This window comes from Thunnus thynnus, chromosome 8 (genome assembly GCF_963924715.1).
Source record: "Thunnus thynnus chromosome 8, fThuThy2.1, whole genome shotgun sequence".
NCBI classification, from domain to species: domain Eukaryota; kingdom Metazoa; phylum Chordata; class Actinopteri; order Scombriformes; family Scombridae; genus Thunnus; species Thunnus thynnus.
In genome coordinates this window covers 9,140,348-9,155,666 of record NC_089524.1, presented here as the reverse complement: position 1 = coordinate 9,155,666, position 15,319 = coordinate 9,140,348, and the positions used below count along the sequence as shown (strand labels likewise).

The 15,319-nt window shown below is 39.6% G+C and overlaps 1 protein-coding gene across 1 annotated transcript in view; it reads right to left on the bottom strand.

Annotated features, from left to right (window-relative positions):
• The window catches only part of LOC137187469 (collagen alpha-1(XXIV) chain), a 99,411-nt gene that overhangs the window by 985 nt on the left and 83,107 nt on the right, over positions 1 to 15,319 (bottom strand). The window contains exons 43-59 of the mRNA XM_067596367.1: positions 15,242 to 15,295; positions 14,124 to 14,177; positions 13,459 to 13,512; positions 11,765 to 11,818; positions 10,705 to 10,812; positions 6,940 to 7,047; positions 6,699 to 6,806; positions 5,275 to 5,328; positions 5,048 to 5,110; positions 4,685 to 4,738; positions 4,314 to 4,349; positions 3,187 to 3,222; positions 2,718 to 2,744; positions 1,912 to 1,977; positions 1,487 to 1,655; positions 1,194 to 1,303; positions 10 to 246 (exon numbers count right to left, since the gene is read on the bottom strand). Coding sequence (XP_067452468.1) covers positions 10 to 246; positions 1,194 to 1,303; positions 1,487 to 1,655; positions 1,912 to 1,977; positions 2,718 to 2,744; positions 3,187 to 3,222; positions 4,314 to 4,349; positions 4,685 to 4,738; positions 5,048 to 5,110; positions 5,275 to 5,328; positions 6,699 to 6,806; positions 6,940 to 7,047; positions 10,705 to 10,812; positions 11,765 to 11,818; positions 13,459 to 13,512; positions 14,124 to 14,177; positions 15,242 to 15,295 — 1,392 coding nt within the window. The remainder of the gene's footprint in view (positions 1 to 9; positions 247 to 1,193; positions 1,304 to 1,486; positions 1,656 to 1,911; positions 1,978 to 2,717; positions 2,745 to 3,186; positions 3,223 to 4,313; positions 4,350 to 4,684; positions 4,739 to 5,047; positions 5,111 to 5,274; positions 5,329 to 6,698; positions 6,807 to 6,939; positions 7,048 to 10,704; positions 10,813 to 11,764; positions 11,819 to 13,458; positions 13,513 to 14,123; positions 14,178 to 15,241; positions 15,296 to 15,319) is intronic.

Here is a 15,319-nt window from a genome sequence, read left to right as displayed (position 1 = left end):
GCTCATTACCTTGCACTCATCTTGTAGCACATGTGGTTCAAGTAGTGTGTCTTTCTCAAACATCTGTTTGTTCCAGCCACGAAACCTAAGCCTGGTGTTCTCTTTTGGTATGGGGCCAGAGGAGCTGAAGTTGTCTGTGGTGTCGTAGGGAGGATCACTTAGGCAGTGCAGCGTGATGCTGTGGCTGGCCTCAGTGCTTAGTAAGTGGAGAAACTTCATTTGGACTTTCCCTACACCAAACACCATCTGTAGGGGAAAAGCACAGACAGTTGTGCCATCAATCTGTCATCGTAGCCACAATAACATAAGATTGTGATACAAAATCCTACAATGTCTCCTGCAAACAAGCAAAGCACAATATGGAGTATTGTTGCCTTTTCTAGTCATCTAAACACTCCCCTTACCTCAGTCTAGGTTCATATGTGAATATTCTCACCATTTAAGTGGCCCTGTTCACACCTGGCATTGACATGTGCCTTGGGTGATCTGATCACAAGTGGACAGTTCTGAGTACAGGTGTGAATGCACCCAATTGAGGACGCATTGAGATCCAATCGCTAAGATCACATTCGGAGGTGGTCTGGGCCTCTAGGATATGGAGATATTCTTTTAACAGTGTGAACGCAGCGTGTCCTGGGCCCCACTGAAGTTCTAAATGGACGTCTTTTCTAATTTCTGGCAGACTAGGCACAGGAAGTGCATTGCTGCCTCCCAGTCCGTGTACCCTCCATCCAAAGCTGTGCTCAACTTGTCCCAATGATATTTGCTGCAGTGACATTACTACTCTATCTAACTATCAGAGATGCAGTAGGGGCAGATAATATAGATACAACAATAAGCGAGAACAAGTTGTTTTCTGGTTTTGGTTCAATTTCTATTCCCATTGCTGATTTGAAGACGAAAATGGGAAAAGCATGTGGATTTCCGTTTTTCTTTCATTCACATAAAAAAACAAGCATTCAAGGAACCTTGAACACTTGACAGAGGGTACATGCCAGTTAAAACAGAAATGATGTACATGTTTATTTGCATATAAAGTGGGGAAGTGAGATCCGATCACAAGCGGTGACTTGAAACGCATGTGGAGACACATTGTAATGCCAGGTGTGAACTCATGTACTTAGACCTGTCCACTTGTAATCAGATCACCAAAGACACATGTTAATGCCAGGTGTTAACAGGGCCAGTGTTACCTTATTAGAGGCCAGTGGATGTAAACAGGTCTGCCCGCCTGCAGTGAAGTTGCAGAAGACCTCGAAGGCATCTGAAGTACAACCCAGGTTTGGATCAATCCAGAACCAACCTAAAAGTCCCGGGCGAGAACAGGGGAAGAAAGGGACAGGGAGATCAAGGCATGTTTTTTATTAAAGGTATATTCAATCAACCCACTTATGGTTAAAGGTAAAGGTTGCATAACGAACAAATCTCATGTTTTGAAACTTCTACCATCACATTCAGTGTCTAGTCAATCTAGTCAGCCTCTCACCATCTTTTAGCGTGTGATGACAGTCCAACAGATCTTTACAGACACGAACAGGGTTCTCTCTTGTGCCAAGAGGCTTTTTGATGCTCTCTATCACACTGCTCAGGTAACGCAGAGTCTTAAGTATCTCAGAATTCTGGTCTGGCAGGCTCATCTCAGTGTTCTGGAAACTCTGATCAAGAATGGGTCACCAATGTTAGAAAGAAAACACAGTCAACTCTCAAACGCCAAAATTAAATACTGTGTGGCTTCATTGCAGTCAAAGTGTCAACAACCAGTTGAAAATAGAATCTGTAAAGAAAAAGCGTTTTTTGTTTTATAAAAGAATCTTAAGCAAAATTAATTTATTCGTCAGTCTATCCATCTGCCAACGTGTCTGCCATCCATTCAATCATCCCTTCATTGACTGAGTGTATTAAATGCTTTACCTCTGTCCTGAGGGCAGTGTTAGAGTCAGATAGACTGTAGAGTGTGGAGTCATCATATATCTGCCTCTGTGGATTCAAAATCAACACATTCAGTTTAATACCCTGTTCATTATTAAACTGCAGTTTTATACGCCTCCAGTTTGCAGAGAAAACTTTAACAGATTCACAATATACTTTAATACCAGGCAAAAGCTGTAAAATAAGCCTTGCGTCAATAAACCATCACATTCCTGACTTCAGTAGGGGGAAGAATAACACATTCCACTCAGCATAAACACTACAGATATCACATAATGTGTGTAAACAAAAAAGCCATCTGATATAGCTGTTTTTCCTGGGTTCTTAGGATTGTTCCAACAGAAAAAAAAGTCATTCAGATAAGCAGAGAGCTAAACATTATCCAGAAGTTACGACAGATAAGAGATGCGAGGAGGGCTTCACAAAAGCTTTGCCGATACTTCTGAACAAAAATGACCAGGATTATTTGTCCACATCTTATCACTGAAACAGATGATTTGTTGGCTCATTTATAGTTAAATATGCAAACAGAGCTTGCCCTTGCTCCATCATAACCCAGTTTGGCTCTTCTGTCTGAGAAATGGCTTCTATTGCTTGTCTAAAGTCCTTTGAAAAGTCTATTATGCACGATCATAATTTATAAATGTGTATATTTTTTAAATTAAGTAACCAAGAGCAGTACAATTTTACCTCTAACTTTCTGGTCAGAACCCTCTGCTTTTAATTTGAACTCAAAGCAGGATTCCTGGCAGGTTCTTACCAATACATGAGTGACATGAAGCACTTACTGTTGGACCTGGAGCACCAGGTGGTCCCTGAGGTGGGAAGAGAGAAGAAGACAAAATGAGCGACATGGTGAAAAATGATCCCATTGTGGTTGCACTCACTTCACTTTCTAGTCAATCATGTCTTTGTCAGAGAGCTCTGAAGAAACTTTCTAGGCATGTAAGTGTGCAACTGGAGAACTGCCTTGTCTGGGTTGCTGACCATGTAAATTTGACAGTCTTCTTTTTCTATTTTATAATACATGTAGAAAACAAATTTAATTTTCTTTCTTTTCAGGATTAGACATAGTGGCCAAAAAAGTCTGCCTGGACTGACAGAACTGAGAGTGAGCTGACCTCATACTGACCAATATTTCCTACTTTGCATGACACAAAATATCTGTAAATTATAGTTAGAAATATCCCAGAATACTAGCATTATATTTATATGTGCAGTATACAGCTGAAATGTGATACTGAGGCCAACACTTACTCTTGGTCCTGGACTTCCCTGGGGTCCTTGGGGCCCCTAAAAGTGAGATACATAGAAAATGAATGTCAAAATGGTAAAAAGATTATGCAGGAATTATGTATTTCTTACTATCCTATTTGCTCTGTGGACCTCAAAATGTCATTGTAGTATTCAAGGTGAATACTCATACACCCCACATGCATCTCAGGTAGTAGATCTTACAATATTTTTGATTATTAAAGTGCAGCAGTACAGTGACCTGAATTTGAGCTGGTGCGAAACCATAATTCATTTTCTCCCTTCAAACCTCTCCATGATGCTGTGGGGAACAGCAGTGGGATATTGACTGTGTATCACACATGACCACAGTGGTTAACTACTGCCCCCTCTGGCTGACCAGTGACATAACACTGTTCAAGAGCAGCCACCTGGGGTAACTGGACTTCACAACTTTTGCTGTGGTTTCAAGAGGTTCATGTCCATCTATGTTAGAGTATCCACATTTTTTTACATGGCTGGTGCCTGAGAAAAAGGCTAGTATAAAGGATCCATTCTGTACACGTTTTTGTTTATGTGTGTGGTAGTGTAAATTGCAGAGGGATTTAGGCTTACTGAGAATCTCATTACAGTTTACATTACAGAGCTGGAGCAGGGATAAAAAAGTGAATATGCGGACGGCACTGCGGCTTGCCATGCTAACATTTTGACAAGGCATTTCCTCAACAGTGTTTACACAAGAAGGTCTGTGAGTACTGTAAGGCCTCACAGCAAGCTCCAGGACACACTGAGCAACAGCTACTTTCACTATGACTCAGCCATAGCGATCTGATGTCATCTTAGGACAACCATATAAACAGAACTACCACTGAACCCCAGCTAGCATTCATGCATCTTTAAACACAGCCTTCAGCATCTACAGTAGGTCTCTCTTACCCCCACAGTCTCTGAGGTGGCGCCATGATAACTGACCAAGCAATGCTTTCTCAATGAGGAATTTGCTGACATGAAGTCTGACACTTCAGTGGAGTATAATCATGATATAATCACAGTATATCAGCTTATAATCATACGTACTGTAAATCATTATCATATGATATAATCTTGACAGACTTTTCAGTTTTTGATTACAGGTTTGAATCACATCTTACCATTTCACCACTGCTTCCTTTTGGACCCTTTGGCCCCTGTGGGAAACAAAAGTAAACATGTATGTGAAAACACATGTAGCACTGTATCTAACTCTTACACTACATAAACTTAAATTCCATCAATTAGCACATAATAAACATGTTTAAATAATAGTAGATACTAAAAGTATCTCATTATCACTTCCCTTGTGTCAAAAGCTTTCTTTGTTCCACTGAATTTACTGACTATTGTCTTATGATAATTGCCTTGTCATTATATATAATTATTATAACACACGAACAGACACACACACACAAACACACACACACACACACACACACACACACACACACACACACACACACGTAGAGAGAGAGAGAGAGAAACCTACGGGTTTTCCCATTGGGCCCATCATTCCTTCAGGGCCTACAGGTCCAGTGAATCCCTGAAACAAACAGCAGGGTTGAGGATGAATAAACTGATCTGGTCTGTATTTATAACACAGCTGACTGCTGAGAGGATAATTACAACATATACCACAAGACTTTGGGATATATCTTGGGTAATTACAGTGGAAGTTGTATGCACTCTACATTGCATTTACATCTTCATAAGCTCTTAGTTACACAACTAGGCAGAATTAAACAGTGTGATCACACTTCTGTATCTTGTATTCCATTTCATATTAATCATTTTTTTGCGTTTGATGCCCAATCTGAAGATAGCACTATGTGTCTATTTTTATTTAACTTACCAGAGTACCCATAGGGCCTTTGGGGCCAAGGAAACCTTTCAATCCCAAATCGCCATTTGGCCCCTGTTAGAAGAAAAAGGAGATCTTGTCAACTGATAAATGTTATTTCATAGGGACAATATATTTTGGGTCTTTTTTTCATCTTCTTTTTTTCATTGTTTTATCATACTTTCTGCTCTTTTTTTCCTGCAACAGTTTAACCTTTGGTTAACACCACAGTCTCTAACCTTTGGTCCTGGAAAGCCGTGCAAACCAACCATTCCCAGATCTCCAGATTCCCCCTGTAAGCAGAGAGGTCAGTCACATCATTACCTATGTGGAGCCTTGCCTTTTTCACAGTTAGAAAGGGACATTGAGTTTTCATTTGACAAACACATCATAAAGAGTGTATGTGTGAGTATATGTGTGTGTGTGTGATGTGGCCTTTTCTGTTTTTTCTTCATCCCATTTCATACCACAGGGCTGCTCCAGACACAGTGGAACACAGTAAGTTGGTCTTCCAACAAATCCTTGTCTGAAAGAACTAGGGCACACACACAAGGCTTTATGTCTGGATCTACAGCAGCCCAGACCCACATTCACACACCTTCCTAGATACACACACTGATAGGGGTTATGTGTCTGCACCCAATTCTGTGTCTGAGGACCGTCTGTCGTCCAGGGTGGCAGCCACTATGTTTATACAGCCAGTCGTCCACGTCCTCTAGACAGCTCCACTTTCAGGCCTGCAGCTTTGGCCGAGCAACTCTATTCATTAAAACGTGTAAAGGGATCTGACCCAAGGGCCGGAGTAGCTCTCTGTTTTACGAGCATCAATGGAGATAACCAGAGGAGGGAGGGGAGAGCAAGGGATTGAATGTGGTTTCTTTTTTCTTCTTCTTTGAGGAGTTACATAAGTAAAGTGGAACACCTTTTTTTTTAGGTCTCAAGAGTGCGAGGATCTTACATAACTTGGCCTTACCAAGCGAAATGTTTCCATTCCTGGTCTCGCCCAAATAATTTGTTACTCTACTCAGAGTGGAAAAGTGTTAGGCACACACATTTTTAACCCCACCACAGATTTGCTACCTAAACCCTTGAAGCTATATTTAGAGAGGTATTAAAGAATGTATATAAGCTTATAAAACCCTATTTTTATAAGAAAAACATTCCAAGGGATGGTATTAATTTAAAATAAGCAATGTAGTAACCCACACGATTATGACGTCAACATTTCAAATAGATATTTTATGGGTTAAAGACACAACATTTGATTGATTTTTAAAGAAAAAGGTATGGATATGAGGATCAGAGTTATAAATAAACAGAGTAGAAGAGTACGAAAGGGTTTTCCACATCAAAAGGATTTTTCACATAAGTCAAGTATGATGCAACACACCTCACAGTATAATGGGTTTCCTTGTAAATAGGTCACTTGTATCTGAATCTTTCACTCTAATTTATATTGATTTGACGTTATAGCACAGTTTAGTTAATACTGTATGTATGAACACTACTAACAAAGGTACGACAGTATCCTTACAAAATAACCCTGAGAAGTGTTATAATGCTCATTACATTGTCATTAGTGATATAAGGCTATGGAAATAAACTTGAATCCTACTTTAAGGTGGATTGTTGCTTTAAACCACAACTGCCTGTATATACTCACTGGTTGTCCTTTGGGTCCTGGGTCACCTTTCCTGCCCTGGTCACCTGTAGCCCCCTCCAGGCCTTTGATACCTGATGGTCCCCTGTCTCCTGGCAGGCCTGGCTCCCCCTGAACCAACAAAGGTCAGGAATTAAAAATGTTAGCAAAACTTAGCAAAATATTTCTTCACCGGATGTTCTGTAAACATACACTGCAACAATTTAGAGTATATTAGGTCCATGTTTATGGCTGTTGTTTTCACCTTCTGACCAGGTGGTCCTATTTCTCCAGGCAGTCCAGGAAGTCCAAGCTCTCCCCTGGGACCTGGACGTCCAGCAGGTCCCTCCTTGCCCAGCAAGCCTCTCTGGCCCTGAAAGAGCCCCAGAGTTGGTGTCAATAAATCTTGTCAATGTGAAATCAAAAACAACATCAAGCAAAACCAGTATTAACGTCCTTTGAATGAGCAAAACAAAACATAAATATATGTCTTTTGGAAAGCTGAAGTTTTAATTTTAAGAGAGGTTTATCTGCTTGATGATGAATACCTGGTCATAGTCATTTAAGGGAATATAGCTAGATGCAAGTACAGTGTGTATATGTGTTGACCATTGTTATGAAAAAAAAACAGCTGTCAGAGCTATGATATATATAATGACCATCAATAAATGTTTTAAAATCAATGTTTTAATTCTGTTATGTATTTTAATATAACAAAACACATTTCTAAATGTGTAGTATAGTTGTTGCTGTAAACCATGGTGCTGAAGTCTGCTGGCCTCTCCTGGTTATAATATTTCTTGACAGCGTGCTCCTAAAGCGTACCCATAAACCTGACTGCCTGAGTTGCTTTTTCACACCGCAGACCACAGCGGTTTCCTGCTCCATCAGCAGTGTGGCGAAGCAGAAGGGAGGAAGTGATATTAGAATAACAGATTGAGTGGATCGTCGTCTCACATACAGCTTCTGTTCCTCGATTACCATGATGGGAACAGATAAGTCAGGATGACCCAGGTTGGAATTACACTGTTGAAGGCTTACTGAGTGAACCCCCAACACTGCAGGCGCTGAGAAGCTCTTGCATAAGAAAAAGCCACTGTATATCAAGTTAATAAAATCACTCAGAGATTTAATTAAGACTGGCCCAGTGTTCCAACTTCCAACCCTCACAGGGATGTGTGCTTGAGACACGCACACATTCAAGCAGGGGCGCTGATAAATGGGGGACAACGCTGAATGATTTAGACGGCGCTGAGCTGGACAGCAGCCCAAAAACATTGCAGGGATTGTAGATATTTATTGCATCGGGACAGATCCCCAAATCTCCAGCTGTGCCCCTGCATGCAGGCATGTACATGAACAACGTGAAAGATGTTCACTGTAACAGATGTTATCATTCAACCATGGAGAGGAAATGGATTCAATTATATAATCAATGCAAAATCAAAAGAGGTACATCAAGATGTCAGTTAAAGAAGTATGTAGATGTGGCTCTTTACTGTCATATTTCTCCTTGTTTTACACTTCCAGTACACATCAAATATACACTTTAGAATAAACTCTTACACAAATGATAAATGGATTAACATTAACAATAACCTATATTTGATGTAATGTCCATTGTGATAGTCTTATTGATCTTGTCCTCTGCAACCCACAGCACTCCAAGCCAAGTTACTACATTTGGTGTGTAAGAGAACCTCAGAAATGTTGGAAAATACTCATCTTGCTTGTAGACATATTGATAATCAGTTATTTCTCTTAACAACCCCCCCACCACCACCACCCCCCAACACACACACACACACAAAGACGAATAAAATAGGTATTCTTAGTCCACAGGAACAAAAATTTCAGCTCAGCCTCTGATGTTATCAAACGTACATGCTTCCTCTATTACATGACTGACGCAAAAAGAGGAGCCTCCAGCAAAAATACCTGTCAGTTGTTTGAACTAGAAACAGTCCTGTCAATTTGATTTCAGATGACCCATACTACATTTCTTTCCTGTTGCTCACTGTTATTGTACTTTCCAATAAAAAAGAAATACTCTGAACCGAAGTTTAAAACTTTAAAACTTCACTGTACAAATGCATTAAACTGGCAATAAGGAAGAAGATAATTGAAAATCATTATGAGAATAATGATTTCACAAGGACAAAGAGGATGAGAACTGCTCTGCTGGGACTCTTCAGCTTGCCAGCAGAGGCAGAAGGAAGCCATATTACAATATCTTTCCCATTATGGAAGTACATAGTGTGCGATTGAAAATAGAGTTTCCTGCTGGCCTCACAGACTAGTGTGTTGGCTCAAAAAAACCCTGGTATCTCCAAAAACATCTTGCATATTAGAAAAGGCATCATTTTCAAATTTACAGCTAGTGTGTTTTTAAATTTTTACAAAGTATTTTGTGTGATTTAGGAGCTATAGAGTAAAGGGACTCACTCTGCTAGTGAGAAACCATATTATTTTAGCCCCGGTGAAGAACATCAGTGGCCAAAGTTAGGCTTTCTAGGTTTTCACACAGCATTATGTAAATGAAAGCCAGACAGAAAGGAGTTGGCTTCCCAACTCTTGGCTAAAAAGTGTAAAGACATTCATGCACGAAATCCCAATCCACTCTTGGTGAACACTTATTTAAATAAACCCTCTGCATCGCAACCAGGAGAAGCCAATCAAATCAAACAAGACATTATACAATCAGTCAATCTCAGCTGTATGTCTTAAAACACAGATGGCAAGAGCTGAAGGAAAGCATTGTGCACTCTGATGCAGTCAAATAAAAACTCCTGCGCTAAGGGGACAATGTGGCACAAGTCAGCATGATGGCTGAATGTGTAGTAAGGTCTCTTTGGTGTCTCCTGAAGCACTCTGAGGTCTAATTCAGCCAACCATAAATTGGGTGTCTAAAGCCACATTTCACTTCTGCTATATAGACTACAGGTGGATACAGTAGTCCAGAACTAAACTTTAAGGCTCATGTGGGGTTTGTCACCAAATCTGCTTTTTATCACCTCAAAAATATTGCTGAAGTGCGACCATTTTTCTCTCTGAGTGACACAGAGAGACTAATGCACACTTTTATATCCAGCAGGCTGAACAATATGTAATGTTCTCCTATCTGGTCTACCCAAAAAAGTTATAAATCAGCTACAGATGATTCAGAACTCTGCGGCACGAGTGCTGAGCAAGATTTGCCAGCAAGATTAGCAAGTTTTGAGACATAGCATATAATTGAGTTTGTGTGTGTGTGCCTCAGCCCCATAGTCTGGTTAACCACCCCCCCCCCCACCAAAATTCCCAATGTTTTTATTGGTCTCCATCGTTGTAGCTTACTTGCCTCTGGGGTGATTGACAAAAGTCCAACTTATTATCAATGTGCTTCAATCATATCTGTCATAATTGATATAAATAAAACCCATCAGTGAGCTTTGCCTTTTCATTTCACAAGCATATTTCTGACCAAAAGGGCAAGTAAATCAATGAACTTGGTGCTTAAACCTAGTTAGCATTTGGTATAATACTATTTGCCCTGAAGCAGGCCAAAACTGCAACACATGCTTCTCACTTAAAGTGAGAGGAACATTCTGGATGACAAATAGAGCTAGTTTTGTAAAGGAAGACGCTATTTTATATATTTAATATTGTTGTCCCTTCTGAATATGATGTATTGACTATATATGAAAGAGATAGCAGCTATATAACAATTGTCCTATCTATGGACTCTCTGGATCTATTGCTGCTGTTTTACATCTCCTTTGTTTGCCTTAGGCTCATAGCCTTTGCCTCCATACTTATGATCTCCTCTGATGCATTTAATGTAATTTTTGTAGTCCTTCCCCCATAAGTCTATTTATAGTGAAAGGAAATGTAAAAGTAAGAGAAGCAATTCATTTATGTGCTCATGGCCTTCTTAATGATATTCCTTGTTACTTTGAAATGAATTATACATTGTATGCATCATTATAACAACACACAATTATGATAAGCTATGTTATTATCTGCATTGTATGATGGTGTTGTTGATTACCTGTCGCCCTTTTTTTCCTGGTAGTCCTGGTAGGCCGGTCAGTCCTGGGGGACCATCTGGACCGGGGTAACCAATCATTCCGGTGAATCCAGGAAAACCAATTAGCCCCTGGAAAATTTTGATCACAGTCACAATGTTCACCTCAACTTCAACTTTAGTCTGAGAGGAATTTAATGACATATCATGAGCACTGTATTACTATTCTTACAAGAATTCTACACCTCCTCCAAAATCACTCTAAAACTAAAAAATATGTTTATGCAATAACGAGCTAAAAACCTGACCAGACGTCAGCAAAAATATTTGATATTATGAAATATATCAATATCTGTTTGCGGGTCTTTGATAAGTTATAGTAATTAAGTAATAATCAGTATTCAGTATGATTACTGCACCATTTGGTCTAGAAACTACATCACTTGACTTACATTTACTATTTAAATACACAAAAACATTTTTTATGGTTCGGTCAACTGCTGGTTGCTGTGGTGTTTTTGAAGTACGTTGAGATAACTTGTGTGTGCAGTTCTGCGATGTTTAATTTTCCTATTCTTCTTGCTGTCACTTTCTTTATCCATTGTGGTTATCACTGATCATGAAAACTTTTATTTTTTTGGCATTTTTCCTTTATTTGAAAGTCAGTGTAGTCAGACAGGAAACAAGGGAGGAGAGAGGGGAGTGACATGCAACAGCTGTCCCATTGCCAGGAATCAAACCGAGGACATTCCAGTTATATGTCATGCGCCTTAACCATTAGGCTACCAGGACACCCTTGACCATGCTAACTTAACAGCTCTTCTGCTTATTCTGAATGAAATACTGTTGCTGCAGCAGTGAAAGTATTAAAACTACAGCATTGCTGTGTGTAAAATAAAAGTGGTTATTGCCCTCTCTTGCTTGCTCTTGCAACAGTTTGGTGATGCTGACAGTACTTAGCTGTTTCCCTTGTCAAACCACATCACTGTCACACGGATAATCACACTGCAATGTACCCTTCATTGTATGGCTGCCACTGTTTCTCTGTGTGCCATGTGCTGGGTTAAGGTGATGTGATACTCACTTCAACGCCAGGAGCTCCACTCAGCCCCCTTGCTCCTTTCTTTCCCGCTGAGCCCTGGATAAACATACACACATATGAAGAATAAAACATACAAAGGCGTTCACAAAAACACACATGGTTATATATCTCATTCGCCCCTATACAAGGGGTGGAAATTTTAAAGACCATGCCTAATATGAGTCTTATGGAGACCCCAGGCCCTGTCAAGACAGTCAAAGAAATATACAGAACTGTTAACTGTATATTTAACACCTCACATGGGTTAAATCACAATGAGGTGTTATGGAAATAAATGGCATGACCTGAACATAGGAAACCTTCACTGCCATATGAATGTTAATCCTTGAATAATCCTACTTAATAATATAAAAACTTTACATGAATTTGCACATTTTGAAACCTCATCAAAAGTGTTACAATACACAACATAAAAGTTCATAAGAGCCAACACAGGCGAGGGTCTATCAAAGACACCAAAGCAGAGTACTCAGGCTATCCTTAGAAACCTTCCTTCTACTTCTTCATATTCTCTCTCCAGGCCTTGATAGAGTAAGTTATGAGTCATAGAGAGATATCCCTCTAGGAATGCTTAACAAAAGGCGTTAACCTGAAACAGACATACAGCAGAGCCTCAAACCTTCCAGTGTTTTCTGGCAGACTGTTACGTTATCAATGTTTCTTAACAGATGGGTCTATATATTGCACATGAGGACATTCTTCAAACTCAAATTAAACTCAAGCCAAGTGGAATAAATTAACAGAAATCGTCCCCAAAGCGTTCAAACCAGTTATATAATCACTCCTGCATGCAAGCAGTTTCATATGTGGAAGAACATCAGTGGTGTCTGGAAACCTGTGGATACTTCACTATTAAAAGTACTGTATGGAACTTGATCAAGGAGGCTCAAATTTGTTTCACAAAGGAAATTAAGTTATATAATCAGATGCCCTGTGACAAGTTTGGGAACTCAAAAGAACTTGACAGCTAAAAAAAGCAAACCAGATCAGTTCAGGAAGACATACTTTACTAAAATCTGCTTTGATGCCAACTTTCCAAATCTTTGGGTGCATTTACAAGCTATTTATGGATCAAAGAACAATAGCAAAATATCTTTGATAAACATCACTGGTAAATAAACTGACATGAGTGTAATCTTGCATTCAGGGTGGCCATGAAAACCATATTTTCCTAGTTGCTTCCCACACCTTATTCCGTAGTTCAAAGCCTATTTCTACCACCCCGTGTCCTTTCTTATGAGGCAAGCAAATTTTCCACCACAGCTGAGCTGAAATGATCAAGCACAGAGAAGTATCCCAAAAAACAAACAACTCAGAATCTTTGTACTAGCATTCTCATCTGGTAACAAGTGAAAAATCAAATTTTGTGCTTTGGCCCAATGTCTATGGTTGGTATTTCATTCTGGCAACAAACAAAAGGATTTTTCTTCTTCCACAGAATCAGGTATAAACCTGGCCGAACTGATCTCAACCATGCCAGCAGAGGATGAACAAGCCTATGGTAATAGATCTATTGATTTTGTTAAGAGTAAAAAACCCATATTCAGCACAAAAAGAACAGCCTGGTGGTAGAAACATGTTGATGCTGAAATCGTTTTATTTGCAGGGAGGAGACCAAGTTTCATGACTTAATGTACAATTTGATTTGTGAGCTAGGGGGATTTGCACGGACTCACCGGAGCGCCCATCTCTCCTTTCGGACCTGGTTCTCCAGGCAGGCCTGGTGATCCCTGAACAAAGCAAGAAAAAAGAAAAACACTAAGATGTTATGTGATGCATATTACCTGATAAACCGTGGAAATATTATCTTTGAAATGATTAAATTTTCAGGAAAACAACATTATTGGGGATGACAAACTTGTCAAACTATATGGTGGGATGAATAGGATTATCCCTCATCTACACTGCGGCTTTGCCTCAATGTCAATTTTGAACCCTTCATGAGGTTTCCCCTTGCGCCAACCTCAGGGCAAAATATCAACTTAGCACATAAGATAGCTCATAATTTAATAGGCAGAATCCAATTTGGAGCACAGTCACACTCTCAAGGGAATAAACCATCCTGATTTAAATGACTCTACATTCTACTCTTGTGTCACTCTTAAGCTAAACACATTTACATATTTCACATATTTAGCCCCACAACCATACTACTGGTGAGGCTCTAATAACAGCACAGCAGTGTGTTACTTTTTCTTTTCAACACTTCTAATCTTTTTACTTCACTATTAACGTGATTTGCCACATGCTTTAAATGCTCGTAGCAAAATATGTAAAAACTGACAGGACCATTACTACATACTGTATGTAGCTATAGTACTGCAGACATTTATTGACTCACCGGTAGGCCTGGTGATCCTACAGCCCCGCGAGATCCAGTGGTACCAACGTGGCCCTGAAACACAATTTTAACATATGATTATGTTTCTGTGTCTGATTCTTAATATTTATCAGATCGAGATGTCTACGAGTCCTAACGTATACATGTCATTCTACCATCCTTTGCTTAATGAGAAACATTGTGCCTAAAGCCATGTTATATGTATTCTCATGAGTACCATTACTGCATAAAAGAGTAAACTGCTCATACTCAACAACAGTTTCTAAAACTATGTATGTATACCATTAAGACAGGACACAGGTGGCTCTTGCTAAACAGGATCTACTGTATAAATTCTACACTCGAATGAATTGTAATGAAAGCCAAGAGTGACCTATTAGCGTACTTAAGTCTGGGGAAAGATAACACAGCTGCAAGCCGAGAAATTATGTTTGATGACTTTGAACACAGGTTGGAGCTGGAAATGACTGCCTTTATAACAGTTATAGATTTTCAACAGTTTTGTGCCCTGACGTAACTTTTGTTATGATTTGGCACTATATAAATAAACTGAATTGAAATTGAATTGTGTGTGTCCTAGGCACAATGCATTCAACTGTCATCCGGCACACAGAAAGGATACTTCTAGAGTCACTTTAAATTGGAGGGATTGAGCAAGATTTTTCAAATTTAAAAAAAGGATGCTTGGAGACCTACTGCATGGGTTTTTGGTAATTTTACTGTTTTTTAATCTTTTTATGATGCTATGTAATTAAACAGTGTATTGTTATGATCTGGTAAACCAAAGCAGTAAAAAATACATTATCTACTTCTTCAAAACATTGTAGCTAAAGACCACATACATAGATACATTCAGAGCCTCTGAAATCACCACCAACTGGTCAAAATGAAGTAACCCATATACCAACAAGTTTAGAGAGTAAAGAATCCTGTGCCTGATTTACCCCAGCTGTATTCCTGGGAGTTTGGTAATCCTCAACATGTGTGGTCTGCCCTTATTTGAGCAGAGCAGTGTTTCAATGGAACACCAAAAAAAGAATAAACAACAACACAGTAGAGAAGTACGCTGATTGGTGGTGGTGTGATTTGTCTGAGATTGATTTAATCGTTTTGTCTACCTGATATCCTTCATCCCCTGGCTCTCCACGCTCCCCTCGTTCACCTGGAGGCCCCTGTATAGACACAGATGAACACAC